Source organism: Etheostoma spectabile, chromosome 11 (genome assembly GCF_008692095.1).
Source record: "Etheostoma spectabile isolate EspeVRDwgs_2016 chromosome 11, UIUC_Espe_1.0, whole genome shotgun sequence".
Classification (NCBI taxonomy): domain Eukaryota; kingdom Metazoa; phylum Chordata; class Actinopteri; order Perciformes; family Percidae; genus Etheostoma; species Etheostoma spectabile.
Window position 1 is genome coordinate 9188233 of NC_045743.1, and position 17193 is coordinate 9205425.

Here is a 17193-nt window from a genome sequence, read left to right on the forward strand (position 1 = left end):
GGTGTGATAGCAAGACCTAATTTAGATGTTTAAAAAAAACACATGGCCAGAAAAAGATAAGACATACTTAAAACTTATAGAACACAATTTATGTGAGAAGAAAACTTTAAATAAAAATAAAACTTAATTTTAAAGTCAGATTTTGGTAATGTTCATAATCCATTCCTTTAATCATCCACAGATGATGACGGTTATAATGGTAGTGATATTTGTTATTTTCTTCAATGAACACAAACAAAACAGACAAACTACTATTATTTTACATTTTATAACAAAAAAAACACATTTATTTTAGATATACACACACTGCCCAAATAGACAGGTTTAGACAATTGCTGCAGAGCTCTAAAAAATAAAAAGTACAGAGACAAAAATGGCCCTCTATTACAGCTGCCAGTTATAATCCGAACGGACACATTGTAATAAAAACAAATAGAACACACACAAACGAATTCAGCATATTTCAGTAAACACAAAGTACATAGCTCATAGAGGTATAAGAATAATCTACAGGTTAATTTTAAATTGTAATACAATTTCTATTTTAAACCAAGGACAGCCAAACCTTGAATAAATGACCACTTCTGGTTTATCAAGCACAATGCAATTTTGTTCAGGTAATACAGTCTGTTTTTGTAGAAATTCATCTTAATTAAGTCAGTCAGTCAACAAACAGCAACATTTAATTATTCAAAATGTGATTAAACTCATCATGATTTTTCAGTATTGTTATTTGTGTGAGGACAAAAGTGTTATATAAGTGCATAAAATTATTTTCTGAACCCAACTGACAGAATGCATCACATTAAAATAACAAATCAATAGTCCACTTTCTGATGTTTTCTTGTCCTTTTATCCTGCTGGGTCAAAGACTGTATAATATTCAGACAATAAAAAATATAAGGAGATTGACGTGAGCAGTTGCTGTTAAAATTCTTAAAGGTTACCTGTTCTGAATAGAACGCAAGTCTTCCTGCATTCATTCTCCGTTTTGTAACGGTTGTCATTTCCACTGCAGCCTCCATACCAAAACTGTGCACAGGCATTGGCCTGCTTGTCGTAGTACCAGTAAATGCTATAGTCTCGGCAGGTGCCTTGGTCCAAGCTGAGGTTACAGCGGGGATCAACAGGGGCTTCTGAGGAAAAAATGGTGGGTGAGCTGCATGTTTTTCAAAAAATATGTATGTATTCAATGAGAATAGGCCTTTTGTTAATGAGAATAATTTTGACTTATTTGATGTAGCCATAGGAAAAGCACAGGTGCTACTAAAAACATAAATGGCTTAGTTCTATGGCAGTAAGCGAGCTGCACAGGAGCCTGAAACCAAGGCCCTGTTTACACGTACATGGTTATTTTGACAAATAGAGACATTTTCCTTTGTTTGTACCCTTCGTTTACACGCAAGCAAAGAATTTGCCTCTGAAAAAGAGTCTATCTAAAACCCCTGGCCAGAGTGGATATATTTGAAATCTTTGTTTACACGTTTGCATGTAAACTGAGACAAACTGACTTTTAAGCAGCCGAGGAAGAGAAGAGAGAGAGGAAGTGATTCGTTGCTGTTGTTGCTATTTTCGGGATTCTGATTGGCTAACGTGGGCTTCAGTTGCCACCTACAGGTTTGGCATGCTCTTGCCTTCAGATATACATGGGTACGTGTAAATCAACTTTTTTCTGAAAAACTGACAGGTGTGCACCATGTTATTTTTGAAATCGGAGAGGTTGAAATGTCAGTTTATGAAAATAGCTGCCCACATGTAAACGAAGCCCAAACCAGCTAAATACAATTCAGCCATCATTCATTTTATTATTTCCTCTTGTGCTTTTTGCACTGTGACACGTCAAAGTGTCCTCTGTGAAAAAGGCCAGCTGAGCAGAAGTGCAGTACTCACCTTCAGGCAGAACTGGACTCACCACGGGCGGCAACCGGTCAGAGTTTAAAGCTGAGCCCAGTGTTGACACAGATGTTGCTGATGAGGATAACGACGTAGAAGATGATGAGATGGCCCCATTAGAGACGGAGCTTTCTCTCACAGGTGATAAAGATGTTTTGTCAACCACAGCTACAGTAGCTACAGTATTACCAGCCCGCGCATGGGCTCTTAAGTCTAAATCTTCACCTTCATCGTCTTCCACCACCTGGAGTAAGACCACAAGTCAGCATCATCAGTGAAGAAAATTAAAACCGAAAATGTAAATTATAACAATGCCGAATGAGTTTTCAGACCTGAACAGGGAGCGGATCAGCACTGATGGGTAGGGTGAAAGTGTCTCCACGGCCTCGGCTGTTGGTGCGCCACGGAATCTGGATTTCCTCTTGGTAATTGTGAACATTTTCGGTATTCCTGTATCCATTCTTTCCAAAACCATTATTTCCATAGCCATCATATCCATTGGTACTCTCTCCATGTCCATTTTTTCTATTACTACCATTGCCATTGTTGCCGTTCGAGAGTCCATTTGTAATTCGATTGTAAATGAGGGCGCCATTTTCATCTTCACAGAACTGGCTGATGAGTTGAGACTCCAGTGCTGAAAAATTTTATTTAGAAATCAGTAAGGCACTTTGCCACCTCTCAGCTGAAAGCAGTTAAAGCCATGCATTTTATTGAACACACTGCTGACGGCATATTTACAACATCTGACAATGATTATCACCTGGCAGAGTGTTGAAGTCATCAATAAGGTACATGTGTTCGCCGTCGGGGTCCGAGGCAATGAGGTTGAGTTCTCGCAGGAACTCAGCCTGTGTAGGATCAGAAGAATTGACGATCCCCAGGGCGTACATCTCAATGTTTGCAGCGTGAGCTTCCCTCACAGCTATGTCAAGTTTGACAGGTTCTCGTTTGTCGGTTTGGCCATCGGTGATGACGATGGCTACTTTCCTGACTCCAGGCCGAGCGCTAAAGAAAGCCTCCTGAGTTGCCTTTCTGATGGCGGTGCCAGTGTAGGTGCCCTCACCCATGTAAGGCATTTTTCTGATTGCCTGCTTAATGTCTTGTTTGTTCATGTGGCGGACCAAGTTAAACTCCAAATGGACATCCAGACTGTAGAGGACCAGTCCGATTCTGGTGGAGTTGCGTCCGACTGTGGTCCGGTCCACCAACCTGGTAACAAAGTCCTTGATGATTTCAAAGTTCTCGGGGCCGACACTCTCTGAGCTGTCGATGACGAACACAAGTTCCATTGGCCTTTCTTTGCACTTGATGCCACATCCTGAAAACAATGAAATACTGTCACTCCTGTCCTATACTCTGGTTTACGTAATGATAGTTTTAATGCTGTCAGTTGATCAAATTACTATATGTAATGTGAAAGGGATTGCTCAATGCTCACAGTGATGAACCCACAGAGAATCATCACCTGGCAGCTCCCTATCGCTCTGTAGAGGCTTTTATGTGATTGTTTTGATTTTATGGCGGTTCTTAAAGGTTCTTGTTTTGGTTCACTATCACCATTCTCATCATTTCCAGTCATATCAAGCAGCTTTAAAAAGTCACTATGAACCTACCCAGCAACACATGGCAGACAGACACACAGCTAAAGCAGCTGTTGTGTTCACAGTTTTTACCATAACCCCCAAGTGCCCTTCAATTATTACTGCAAAAAAAAAATGTCAGAATCTGAACCAAACATTTGACAATAAAACACCTTTCACAAAGTTTTCATACTTTTGATCTACAACCATTAAAACTACTTATTGACAGTTATACCAATCAACTAGACTTATAGTCTTCTTACCACATATTTCTTTGATCAGCTTAATAATATCTTCTCTCTGAAAAATATAAGAACATTTATATTACTACAAAATCACTATCACTGAATGTTCAAACATTGGTGATTGGTAAATTGATGAACTTACTGTGAGCCCTTGGTCTCCTTTTGATCCTGGCCTCCCCTGGAATTGGAGAAAAGTTTTAAAATAATATTACCGTTTCAAGTGCATAGCTTAATAGAACATTGGCGGTTTGATTATTTATTTGAGAGAGTGAGGAATAAGATCTGTATTTCATACTGCTTCACCAGGATCTCCAGGGTCTCCCATGTCTCCTTTTATACCTTTCATCCCCCTCTCACCCTGTGATCCACGATCACCCTGTAACATTACAGAGCCATTTGTCAGTCAGACTTAATCAGATATCAATAAAATGCTTAAAACATATGTTTAAATCTGCCACCTTAGCTCCAGGAAATCCATCCCCTTGAGGCCCTCTAGGCCCAGTCATTCCTTGTGATCCTGGCTCACCCTGAAATTACATTTTTGAGTTACTGAATCATTTGGGAGCTTTTCATAGTCTTGGTAGATCATAAATTATTATGTTTTGCCCTGCAACTAGTTTGTCAAGGCAGTTCTATTGTGTAACACGTCAGCACCATTATACATTATATCGCTTCACTCTTACTGTCAACAAGAAAGTACAAATGTGAAATCATCCTGATTAAGAAAAGTTTGGCAAGTGCTTTAAAGACAGCACATATGTAAAACAGTGGTGCCATTTACCTTTGGGCCTTGAATACCCACTCCAGAAAGTCCAGTTGGACCAGCAGTTCCTGGCCTTCCAACATTACCCTTAAAATAAATATTAAAAAGTAATTTGGCTGGTTTCTACAAAAAACAAACTGCAAACTTGTATAATATAGTAAATAGTCATATTTACAGATTTGAATATTAATTATAAGTAGATGTTTGTTAGATAATCTTTCTTACAGGTGGTCCTTGTAAGCCCTCTCCAGGGGGGCCGGGCAAACCTGGCAATCCTCTAAAGCCAATATCACCCTGAAACACACATGACATCATTATTAATTAATACTAATTCACACACAAGCAAAAACACAAACAAACAAACAAAACATGTAGACACAAACCTTGGGACCAGGAATTCCTATTCCTTCTGGGCCCTGCTCGCCTGGTAAGCCTGGCAGGCCTGGAGGACCCTTAAATAATTACATAAATTAGTTTCGAACAAGTTAACTTGCACAGAATTTACTAGTGCTAAAAGTGTTAAATGTTGATGATACAAACCACAGGGCCGGGGTTGCCTTCGCCTTTTGGACCAACTGGACCTGATGAACCCGGATGACCACGATCACCCTGGTTAAACAAAATGTAGTGATGAAGACCATCAACATTATGCTGAAAACAAAAATATGGTTGAAAAATGTTTAAGAAATGACAGTGTTTACCTTTGGACCAGGTAATCCATGGCCTGTTTCCCCAACAGGACCAGGGGGACCAGCAGGGCCTGCATCACCCTGGAGACAAGACAACAAAGTCATAGGGATGAATTATGGCAATTTCTTTTTGATGTATTACATCACATCAGACACTATCTGGCAGTTATTCTACCTGCCGCCTATACTTGTCTTCCTCAGTGCCAAGATCTGTTTTAAGAGACAGTTTGATTTTGAATTTTTATTCACCTTTGGACCAGATATGGACCGTCCTGGCTGCCCTGGCATGCCCTGCTGGCCAGGTATCCCACGTTCACCCTTAAAGATGAGAGTTGACAATAAACTTAAGATCCACTTAATATCTTTATTTTGACAATACTTATACGGCGGACAACCTGGAGGGGACTAGTTTTCTGTCTCTATCCAAAGATTGGGTTAGTGTGGTTTAAGTTCCCTTCAGCAACGTATTTATCATACAATAAATAGGAGGTTGCTTACAATACATCATCATGGAAGCTGTCATGCTACAATAAAATACTTGATTCATTAATTTTTACCTTTGGTCCAGATGGTCCTGAGATCCCAGGAGGCCCATGTAACCCACGTATGCCCCTCAGACCCTGGTCACCCTGGGAGGGATTACAGCATACACTTTATCTGATTAACATTTGTTGTCATATAAACACTGAACAACACAAGGATATATCATCTAAATTAAAGCATACCTTCTCCCCTTGGGTGCCGATTCCTTGTGCTCCCTCAGGACCTCTTAAACCAGCTAAACCAGCCTCCCCCTACAAGAGGAAAGGTAGATGAAACAATGAAGCAATCCTCAGCTGTGACTAACTCCGGAAATAATCCGGTGTTGTTTTCATTGTATACCAATGGACAAAGGAAAGGAAGGTAGAGTTCACATACTACTAAGAAATTTGGAAACTTAGTGAAAAGTTTCCACAGAGTTGTCATAATCCAATTTACCTTCTGCCCTGGAGCTCCATCTTCTCCTGGAAGACCAGGCAGACCACCCAAACCAGCTACCCCAGGATCTCCCTGGAACAATACAATAGTATTATTTGATTTTGGTTGGATTCGGTACAATAGCACCACCAACATGCTAACATAGACCAGAACTAAAGTGACTGGTTTACCTTTGGACCAGGCTCCCCAATGCCTCTCTCTCCTGTGGCTCCCTGCTCTCCTGGTAAACCTTGGTCTCCCTAGAAATAGAAATAGCATAATGACATAGGTAATTATAAGAAAAAAAGTCATAAACCTGCAAGTTCTAAACTTTGGTATGTTGTTGTCTGTTTATCGTTGTGCTGCACATTTATATTGTGATATTATAACATATATAAACGTTATGGTCTTGTGCAGCTTCACCAGTGAAAGAACAGTATTGAAATCTAAAGCTAGATTGACCTGGAAGCACTGTCTGTGTGAGGCGGCAGTAGTATCCATTGTGCCATCTCTCTCTGACCACACAAGCAGATGCAATGTTGCATTTCATACAGCAGGTGTTTTGACAAACCTTCGGTCCAGGTAAACCTTCTCCTGGAAGTCCTCTGACGCCTGGTGGACCTCTTGGACCCTCAAATCCCTGAGCAGTAATACAGATTATATGGATTCATGTGCAGAATGTCCTACTGCTCTATGTAGGCCTCAATGTATATCATGTGGGACATTCTGAACACATAGATGACAATGTTTTGCTGACCTTCTCTCCCTGTATGCCCACTCCTGTCAGTCCAGTTGGCCCAGGAGAACCTGGAGACCCCATGTCACCCTGGAAGTAAAACAATAGTTTTACTATCCTAAATACTATACTAGAGTACTAACATATCAGTTCTCAGTGACTCACTTGACAACATAGGGATGCATATGGTACAAACATAATCTTGGGTCCTCAATACAATTTATAATAAGACTGTCACACTTGAGGTAGTTCATTCAACAGAAACCTATGCATAGAGTCATCCATTTTTGGAAATACCCAAAGTTCAGTTAATTCATGAATTATATAAATAGTACATAAAGGGTCCTTTCCAGTATAGGGCAATCTTTAATCCCAGTAATCTTCATATTTCAAATAAATAAAAGTGTTTACTTATGTTTGGCTGAAAACACATCCTTAAGGTAACCTGTGGAATTTCCTGACCTCTAGTAGTGCTATGGAGCAGTTCTCTTTATAAGTGGGTCACCGCTTTGTCACAAATACATGCACATGCGTGATTGCTGTCAACTATTTTACACTATTCCACCGATCAACTGGTATCGCTAACGAGCCAAGAAACGGGAGGACTAGTGACCCACCTTGTCTCCTTTGATTCCTGCGCCCTGCTGTCCCCTTGGTCCTCTCGGTCCAGCGAGCCCCCGTTCCCCCTGTGGAACAAAATCAGTTTATCTCTGTCAGTTACATCACAACCACTTGCCTTTGGATCAGAGCCAAGTCTGCATTGTTCTCAGTAAAGAGAGTATTGAGTAAGAGCATGTTGACTCCTGTTATCCTCTTGTGATTAATACAAAATGATCCTACACACAAAGAATGCAACTATTTTTTTTTCATGGCACATCTTGACTAAATGAACTTTTTCTGCCAGTGAATTAAGAAGTGAAGAGGTTTCTGATGGGAGCAGCCCAACATCCAAGTGTAATGATGAAATGCATGCAGACCTACTAACTTACTTACTGTGTGTGTGTGTGTGTGTGTGTGTATGTGTGTGTGTGTGTGTGTGTAAAGAAGAGACGGTTTGATCACCTTTGACAAAAGCCCTCTGATCCCCTTTTACAAGAGGTAGAAGTCAGCAGAGGAATAAAATCTATAATAGCTAGGAAGTCTGGCACAGACTAAAACAGATGTCTTGTCGCTTGAGGACATTTCCAGTGCTCGTTTTCCAAGAGCTTTCTTTAACAAAGGTGTACTTAGATTTCTTTACAGAAAAATCCTCCACATAAATATGCTTCCATTACTGTCAATTTTACCCACTCTTTCTGTCTTGTGAGAGACTACTGATGCAATTATTTTTACTCTTACTAGGTATTATACATTAATCTATCTACTGTATATTATGGTTAGGTGTTTTTACCTGTGCTGCTACACAGTAAGACATGCCGTTGTTTAGTATATACTCCATGCATATTTTATACTGTAAGCCATATACCATTGCACAGTTTTGCATGTCTTGCCAAACCCTTTGCCGAATCCAAGCTGTCTCATTTTGAATGGGGTATTTGCAGTGTCTATAGTAAAACATAAGTCCCATTGTGCAGCATGTTGCAGCATGGGGGGAATTTTTTCCCCCACATGCTTAACACATCAACAACAGAGTAAGTAGTAACGCCACAGTGAACACTTGAGTTGTGAGTCAGTGAGTTGGAATAGAGTGAGATCTGGTTTTGACAGATGCAGGCCATGAACTGCAGAATGTTCCACATTACACACATTATTTAATGAGAGCTCATGTTTTTGTAAGGATCTAGCAACTGATTTATGCAATGTTAATACACAGGTTTTAAACCTTCTGATAATAAAAACAATTAGTTACTGGTAAGTGGTAATAATCTATTATTGTTATTTTAAACATGCACATATGTTTAGAAATTGGACTCAGCTGATCAATTAAAGAATATCAGCACCCCCTTAATAACTATTATTATTCTGTTCTTTATTATTATTGTGGGTTTTCATTAGATTTTTTATTTATTATTCCGATAAGAGCAAGCTTCAAATCCTTCAAATCCTCTTCTGCTTCAAAATGTATCTCCTCCTACATTCTTTCACCTACAGATGTGATTCAAACTTTAAACCATTCACAAAACATTTAGGTATTTGGGGTGTGCTCAGTGTTTGATATCTTTTCAGTTTTTGTGAAAAATCTGTTTAAGTTTAGTGTACATTTTAGGATTTTTCTGCCTAAACTAGCATAGTGTGCGACCCTGTGTTTGTGCGCCAGAATGCACATGAACACACCATCCCTGTAAAACCAGCACGCCAGAATGCAACCTAAAACACCTCACTGTAGACCAGCACGCCCAAATGCACCTGAACACCTTCTTGTAAAACCAGAACGCACAGAATGAACCTGAACACACCTCCTGTAAAACCAGCCCCCCAGAATGCACCTCAACACACATCCTTGCAAGCCAGCACGCCCAGAATGACCTCAACAACACCTCCTGCAAGACCACACGCCCAGAATGCACCTCAACACACCTCCCTGCAAGAACAACACACCCAAAATGCACCTGACACACCTCCTGCAAACTAGCATGCCCAGAATGCACTCAATACACCTCCCTGCAGGGCATCCAGATAGCGCAGTGGTTCTGTGCGAGCCATGTATAGAGGCTTGCCCCTCGACGCAGCGGGCCGGGTTCGAGTCCGGCCTGTGGCCCCTTTGCTGCATGTCGCTCCCCCCTCTCTCTCTACCCCCCTTTCACACGTACATATTTGTCTGTCTAAAAATAAAGGTAATAAACCCGAAAAAAAACTTTAGAAAAAAAAAAAATGCACCTCCCTGCAAAAAGCACGCCCAGAATGCACCTGAACACACCTCCCTGTAAGACCAGCACGCCCAAATGCACCTGAACACATGTCCTTGTAAAACCAGCATGCACAGAATGCACCTGAACACACCTCCCTGTGAAACCAGCACCCCCAGAATGCACCTCAACACACCTCCCTGCAAGACCAGCACGCCCAGAATGCACCTCAACACACCTCCCTGCAAGACCAACACACCCAGAATGCACCTGAACACACCTCCCTGCAAAACTAGCATGCCCAGAATGCACCTCAACACACCTCCCTGCAACAACAGCACGCCCAGAATGCACCTGAACACACCTCCCTGTAAGACCAGCAAGCCCAAATGCATCTGAACACACCTCCCTGCAACACCAGCACACCCAGAATGCACCTGACACACCTCCCTGTAAGGCCAGCATGCCCAGAATGCACCTCAACACACCTCCCTCTAAGACAGATGACCATTCCTACTTTTTCAACTATTCTCAATATTTCAGATTCATCAAGCTTAGCTTTAGCAATTCAGCTATTCAGCATTCCCACACATTTTCTGCAAGAAATGCATTTTCTAGTTTTGTCTTCCGGACGTTTTTTGGCTCTCTGTAACTTCATCAACAAATGATCATTGTTATTTAATTAATCTGTCTATAACTCATGTGTTATTTAGGTGTTCAGACTTGTGTCTTAGACTGGTATGTTCTAGCTCTGACCTAGACAGTCTTACATTGGTTAGATGACTTTTCTGATATAGACTCAAAATAATACCTTTGGTCCGGGAAACCCCTCGCCATGGGGTCCTTTTTCCCCTTGAACACCCTGTGGTCCTTGAGGTCCCTGTGAACAAAGTCAAAGTGCACAATATATCACTCAAACAGTGCTCAGGTCAACGTATGTTATGTATGTGGGCTTTCTCGACAGATCACATGTGCAAATAAGAACATTACAGACACAGAAACATTCAACACTTTGGGATAGCCCTGACTTTTTCTTAACTTACAGGGAGGCCAGGCTCGCCCACACCATGGGGACCAGGAGGACCTGGTCGACCCTGGAATCCCACGTCACCCTGCAGATTTATATAGTAACTTAATTCAATAACATACTCACAAAGAATGCAGATAGCAAATAAACAATCACAACGCATGACAAAATAAGAGGATAATACATTACACTTACTTTTGGTCCAGGAAGTCCAATACCAGTCTCCCCCTGAATCCCTGAGGGGCCAGGTGGACCACGGTCACCCTGTGTCCACAAACATAATAAACGCTTTTAATAAACACCATTGTACACTGGCACTTAAATCATGTATCAAAATAGCAAAAGAGCATGAGTTCTGAACCAGTTAGTGTCATCCTTTTAAATCACTTTTCTACTTTTGTAACTTATATTCAAACATTTATTGTCTTTAATTTATTGTGTAAAAACACTGTGTTGCACCCCTGAAAAGTACTAACTCAAAACGTTAAGTAAAACATCTTTTAGCTGTTGCGTGTACTGTAAATAGGTAGTAGTGGGAGAGATATGTAATCTCTCCCTGCAGGTTAGGACAGATAAGAGCTAAACTTCAGTAATGTCTCAAAGTTTAAGAAACCCCAAACAACAGTGTCTTAAAATAACAAAAACTGCTGAAAGTTCTTTTCTACTGTACAATGAATTTAAGCTGAATGATTAACTTTAGAGTTTTCAGTACTTCTTCCAGGCATACTCATTTGATTGCGAGGACTGTGGAGTGAGAGACACACTTAAAACACACTCACACTCAATTATGTAGTTGTGTCTTACTTTTTTTTTTTTTAAAGGAAATATAATAATTATGGACCACAAAGCGTCCTGTTAATCTTTGCAAATGCGTCCTACATCATGTCCTCACATGGCAAGACATATACTGATCTATGTACTGTATGTTATTAACTGCAGACTTTGGTGAAGAAGCTGACAATGCTGTAGGCACTTCCTAGTCTGTATTTAGAAACAGGATACAAGGAGAACATTAGGAGAACCTGTAGAGAGACTTTTTGCTGATGGCTGATCCCTGCGCTGGTGAGTAACAGTAATGATGGGGAAGACTTTGGCTCATTGCCAAGTGTTCACTCAGGGCTTTATTACCAGACAAACAGGCCTCTGTGCTGCACAGTAAAGACCGGGGTGGTAGAGCTCCAACCTCTAGTTTAAACTAATCATAAAAGGAAATGTGACGGTCACAGCGGATGTGCACGATGAGGTAAGTAAAAGTTGTTCAAAAGGGGCTGACCTGCTTTCCCTGTGGGCCCTCTGTTCCAATGTCTCCATGTGGTCCTGGTAACCCCTAGGCAGAAACAACATACAGTAAGCCATTAATAAAGAAATAACGAGAAACATTTAGCTACGTATGTTTGAATAAGTGTGTGTGTGCTTGTTAACTATCAATGCTCTATAAACACAATTGCATATTTTAATACTGATTTATTACTGACCTGTAAACCTCTAAGTCCTCTTGCTCCAACTGAACCCTCAGGACCCTAAGGTGCATCACACAGGTAAGAGAAAGACAATGATACCAAACACAGTATGTACAGTGAGTAGGAATGATTAAACTGGGAACACATTATTCATCATGTGTAGTGTCAACAGTACTGTTGTACCCTGTCTCCTTTGATTCCTGGAGTGCCGCACTCACCCCTCTCACCCTGTGTAGAAAATACAAGTACTACACAGGCTTGCATTGATTCCAACAAAATAAAATGTTATTGTCATTCTAAACCGCATACCTGCTCTCCTTTATAACCTGGTTTACCCTACAAATTAAATAGACAGGATGTTATGTGTGAACAAACTACAGAGACAATAATGAATATTTTCTTAATTCTGGTTATGAATAGCAACATTTACCTCAGCCCCCTCTCGACCAGGTAGACCACTTAGTCCTGCTTCACCCTGAAATAACAGAAAGTACACTGACTCGTTACGCACAATGAATATGAGTTACAGCTACTGCAAAGTAAATACCTTAACACAGAATAAACAGTCTGATATTGCAGGAATAAAGAGAAGCAGTGTCACCTACACTATCAACAACATTAATGCACTGAAAAGTTAACACATTTCAAAATAAATGTGTAAATAATCCACAAACATAAAATGAATTGGATTCAAATAAGGAGGTGATGTTGGACAAATTAGTGGTTTATGATTCTTCCTGTATTACTTCTACTATTAAATATTAATGTCCTGATAATTTCACACAGATTTGTATTTCATGGTCATGTCAATATTATTTAAAATATAGAGCATATATTAAAACAACAAATGCTAAAAAATACAAAAACGCACAGTGTGCATAAACACAAGTGATAGAATGGACAGAATATAAAATGTCATGTAGTCAGATTAATAATTGCATAAACACAAACACTAAGGTAAAATCTGGGTATTGGGCAGACTTTAAAACACACACACACACACACACACACACACACACACACACAGTGTGTACAACAGCCAAGATGTAAAGAAATAAATGCATGGTGTGGTACATTTAGCTCGGTACGCCACCAGAGAGGGGGGACAAGAAAGAAGAAAAGTTACTAGTGTTAGCAGAAACTGTACTTGATAACTAACAACTGCAAACAACTGCAAAGCATGAATTTATTATTGTTATTTGTAATTGCAAAATAATAATGTCAGTTCATAACACACAAGTGGCTAAGTTTGTTTTGTATGAATATGTAGCTTTATTTCTTCAAGAACACTATACTATACTTCCTTGAGTGCGTCTTAATTGTAACCATTGAACAGATCACTATCTCACTAAATGATGTGTTCAATAGTAAAAATACAGATGATGGCTTCTTCATGAACTCCTGGAACAGTTACATGTGCAGGGAAACAGGTCATGTTTTGTTCTATAAGCAACATCTTTTAAAAAAATAAAATACAAATATTGAACTAAAGTCATTACTAAAAATATACATATGCTACAAATTAGTATTATATAAACAATAATCATAAATAATAATTAACCAGGCCTAGGTTTCAAGTTTTACCAAGCACTTTAAAATGTATAGACCTGGGATGACTCGGTTCAGGAAGCCTGACAACTTTTTCCAAAATTGAAATTTAAGTGTGGCACCTTGAGAAAGTATTATATAATACCTGAAAAAGCATGGCAGCTAAGACATTCATAGTCCACATGTCCATCAAAAAGCACACACCTTTTGGCCTCTAAGCCCTGGGGCTCCATCATCTCCGGGGCGACCTTTCTTCCCCTGGAGCAAAACAAAGTCAGGTTTAGTTGATTAATAACCTGGAGATTAAGGTTATCTTGACCATGTCTATGCAAAGTGAAAGTGTATAGACAGGCATTGGTTGAGAAAGACAGAGAAAAAAAGGTAACTGGGCTGATGTCAGAATGTGTGTTATTTATATGTGCTTGTGGATGTGAGTGCTGTTTGACAGTTGAAGCCAAAGGTGAGACATGAGGGGTCTTGTCCACAGAGCCAGGGGTCATTGTCTTGAGCTGCACCTGGACAGTGTGTGTCAATTGCTATTTACCAGAAATCACTAGTTTTTGGCCATTAAAGTAATGACAGCAATTATGAGAGCCTCCACGTCTAAGTGTAAGAATTTGAAGAATCTCAGAGAAAAAGCACCTGGTTAATTGCCATGAAGCTGCCTGTCAGCAACATGGTTATCTGCCAGGTTGCTGGAAAGCTTGACATTACCTGAGCTGTCTATTAGTGTGAGTGAGTGTCATCTTCAAACATCACACAGAAATCAAGTGTAATATCTGGTGCTCCATACTGCTCTATCTCTGCGCATCTGACCATGGCAGTAGGGGTTGTATGGTGGATTTATGGTGCCAAAGGTCCAGTTTTATGGAAAGTGGAGCTCTAAATGGTGCCTTTGGTTTCCATGGGGACATCTTATGTCACATGAGAAATGCTCAATAACTGGCTGAGAATGGGCACAACAAACTTATTTCTCTAGGAATAGCCGACCACAGTCATCTCATTTTCCTGTTGCCATAGATTTGCTTTTAGAATGTAGGGCAGGGCCACCTATCCACCTACTCTGCTTGTACAAATGCTTGCAAGCAATACTGAGGAGAGAAATAAGCAAGTAATTATCCTGATTGTTCAAAACTGCACAATTACCATCCCTACAATAACAGGAACATGTTAGATTTCTCTGCATAAGATATCAGGTATTCTTTCTTCTCACATGTGACACTTCAAAGGAAACTGCTCTTTGTTTGTGGGATATTTTCAAAAGACTCACCGCAGGCCCGCTTGGTCCCCTCTCTCCTTTCTCACAAGCACATCCCTGAGCCACAGGGCACTTTAGAAAAAAGAGACATGATTGCTAAGCTGTCATGAATGTAATTCTATACACTCTCACCTAGACATTATTATATTTTAAAAGATTCCATATATGAGCTGTCTGATTGTGATATTACTTACTCCTTCATCAGCCAAGCTGGTCTGCAAAGAAAACAAATGGTATTGAATTTGAATTTTGAAAATATTGCAGTCCCTTATTGGATTTGTTCAGTCATTGCTTAGTGAGGCAGATTTGTTATGTTATTTTAATGTGGCAAAATAGATGCCTCTAATACTACTTCATACAAACAGTAGTTTGGGGAAACCAAAGATATAGGCACTTAAAATTGGAATTAAAATTGGAAGACAAATAACATTCCTTTATACTAAAAAAACAATTCAAGTTGTTTAAGAATGAGTTATAGCAGTGCCAGTGTATGTCTATGTCTAAATGCAAGTCATATGTTACCGAATAGATACAGTCTAGGAATCCTAGGGGATGTGCTCATGCAGATGTCAATGTTTTTTAAAGCTGTGTAAAAAGCTTAAAATCCATAGCTGTCACAGACATTCTTTCATTTGTTTCTCCATAGCATCATCCATCCATCTCTACATGAATACCTGAACAAGCCTGTCCATGTCTCAACTCTGAAAATATCCTTATTCAAAGCAAATACATCCCTTTACTTCTCAGTGGTGTCCGCTGAAAGACAAGGTATTATACTCACAATCTCAGGGACGATTTTTTCAACAATGTCTCCGTCCTGTAAATTATGGAGGAAGCGGGTGGCCGGGGAGCTGGCGAGCAGACGGAGATGGGCTACATTGGCCGGCTCGTTGGCTGCCCGGGTGATGCCCAGAGTGAAAAATTTGATGCCCTGGTTCTTTGCATCAGCAACAGCAGAGAAAATGTCAGGGTTCCTCGGGTGGGAAATACCATCTGTAAACAGCATGGCTACTTTGATGCTGCCGGGGCTGGATTCCTCCTGGTAGATTTTGGTCATGTTGGTGATGGCGTAAGTGGTGTAGGTGCCATGCCCGATGTAGATGATGGGAGCTACACGAGTCTTAAAGTTCTCTCTGCCTCTCCAGTCTCTGAAGGTTTGCTCTGTGATAACGTGACTGCTGTACTGCAGGAGAGCCACCCTCAAGCTGAAGCTGCGGCCGGTCTGCAGCCGTACCCCTTGGAGTCTGTCCACCAAGTTCATAATAAACTGCTTTTCCTGCTCATGATTGTCCTTTGCGCTCTCGGAGCTGTCCAACAGGAAGGAGAGCTCCAAGCTACAGTCTTCGCCTAGGATGGCTGTGTGAACACAGAACATAATGAACAACGCTCTATTGGCAATGCAACATATTTTTATATATATAAGTGTTATTACTTTCACTAAGCAATTGTCAACATTTTGATTTAACTTTATGTCAAAATGATGCATTTGTTTCTTCAGTCTCCACGCAGGGGAAAACTGCAGATGAGTACAATCAGAGTAAGACATGAACAATACATTAGAATATAACTGTAGCAACATGTTAAATTTCACAAAAAATAGAATTTGTATGAAAAAAAAAAAAAAGATTCTTTCATTGTCTTACCTTGTCCATTATGAGTATTTGCAACCAAAGGATTGGACCTGGATTTTATGTCAGTTTTCTTCTCTTCGTAAAACTCTTGGGCCCAGACGCTGGTCAGTGCTGTTAACAGCAGCACCAACGTAGAGGAGGGGAACATCTTTATCCCAACTTTGGAGAAAAATAGCAACAATAAATCAAAATTGATCCGTTTCACTGTCCACAAAAGTAGTTTCTGCATTAAATCAGGAAACAGTTTCATGAATATTGTTCTCTTTTATAAGTGGATACTATCCTTAAAATAGCTGAGCAATTTGTCTTCACATCAACTTACAGTCCAACCTCCTTTGGAAATGCTGAGATTTGTAGTATTTCAGTTTCCTATTTTGAGTGCAGCCCAAAATGCAGACTTGAAAGAAGTAACAGGAACAGCAGAGGACCGGAGCGCACAGGGAGCTCCAGTTAGTTCACTGATTGAACAGCAGCAACAGCAGTAGTGTCAGTCAATCTGAGGAGTGAAAGACCCCAAGCATTCACTCCTCCTTTATAAGGAGGCACTGACAGAGATCCCACTGAGCCTTGCCGTTTGCCGTTCTTCCCTCAGGGCAGGGGAACTTGGATGTTTGCAG

The 17193-nt window shown here is 40.3% G+C and overlaps 1 protein-coding gene across 4 annotated transcripts; it reads right to left on the reverse strand.

The window, feature by feature from the left end:
* Nucleotides 1–546: 546 nt before the first annotated feature.
* col28a2a (collagen, type XXVIII, alpha 2a) lies at nt 547–17130 on the reverse strand. 4 transcript variants are annotated; one of them, XM_032528924.1, is made up of 36 exons: nt 16899–17130; nt 16589–16735; nt 15727–16301; nt 15140–15160; nt 14958–15017; nt 13892–13945; nt 12570–12614; nt 12449–12475; nt 12323–12367; nt 12155–12199; nt 11953–12006; nt 10875–10943; nt 10696–10764; nt 10464–10532; nt 7484–7552; nt 6888–6956; nt 6702–6770; nt 6322–6390; nt 6152–6223; nt 5899–5967; nt 5731–5802; nt 5423–5491; nt 5186–5254; nt 5025–5093; nt 4868–4936; nt 4710–4778; nt 4503–4571; nt 4180–4248; nt 4017–4097; nt 3864–3899; nt 3740–3776; nt 2657–3214; nt 2226–2530; nt 1891–2137; nt 948–1133; nt 547–860 (listed from the first exon to the last, which is right to left on the reverse strand). In XM_032528924.1, exons 2-36 carry the CDS (start codon nt 16722–16724, stop codon nt 853–855), a joined length of 3699 nt encoding a protein of 1232 aa, XP_032384815.1. In that variant the 5' UTR covers nt 16725–16735; nt 16899–17130; the 3' UTR covers nt 547–852. The 4 variants fall into 4 exon arrangements, with proteins under 4 accessions (XP_032384815.1, XP_032384813.1, XP_032384812.1 ...); XM_032528922.1 differs by having other exon boundaries at nt 547–857; nt 948–1136; nt 16899–17128; XM_032528921.1 differs by having other exon boundaries at nt 948–1136; nt 16899–17127.
* Between the last annotated feature and the right edge of the window lie 63 nt (nt 17131–17193).

Coding starts and splice junctions, on each gene's coding strand:
- col28a2a (XM_032528921.1), bottom strand. CDS start 16,724: ATGTTCCCCTCCTCTACGTTGGTGCTGCTGTTAACAGCACTGACCAGC. Junction 13,946..14,957: donor GGGGACCAAGCGGGCCTGCG/GTGAGTCTTTTG, acceptor GTTTTGCTCCAG/GGGAAGAAAGGTCGCCCCGG. Junction 4,572..4,709: donor AGGGCTTACAAGGACCACCT/GTAAGAAAGATT, acceptor ATTTATTTTAAG/GGTAATGTTGGAAGGCCAGG.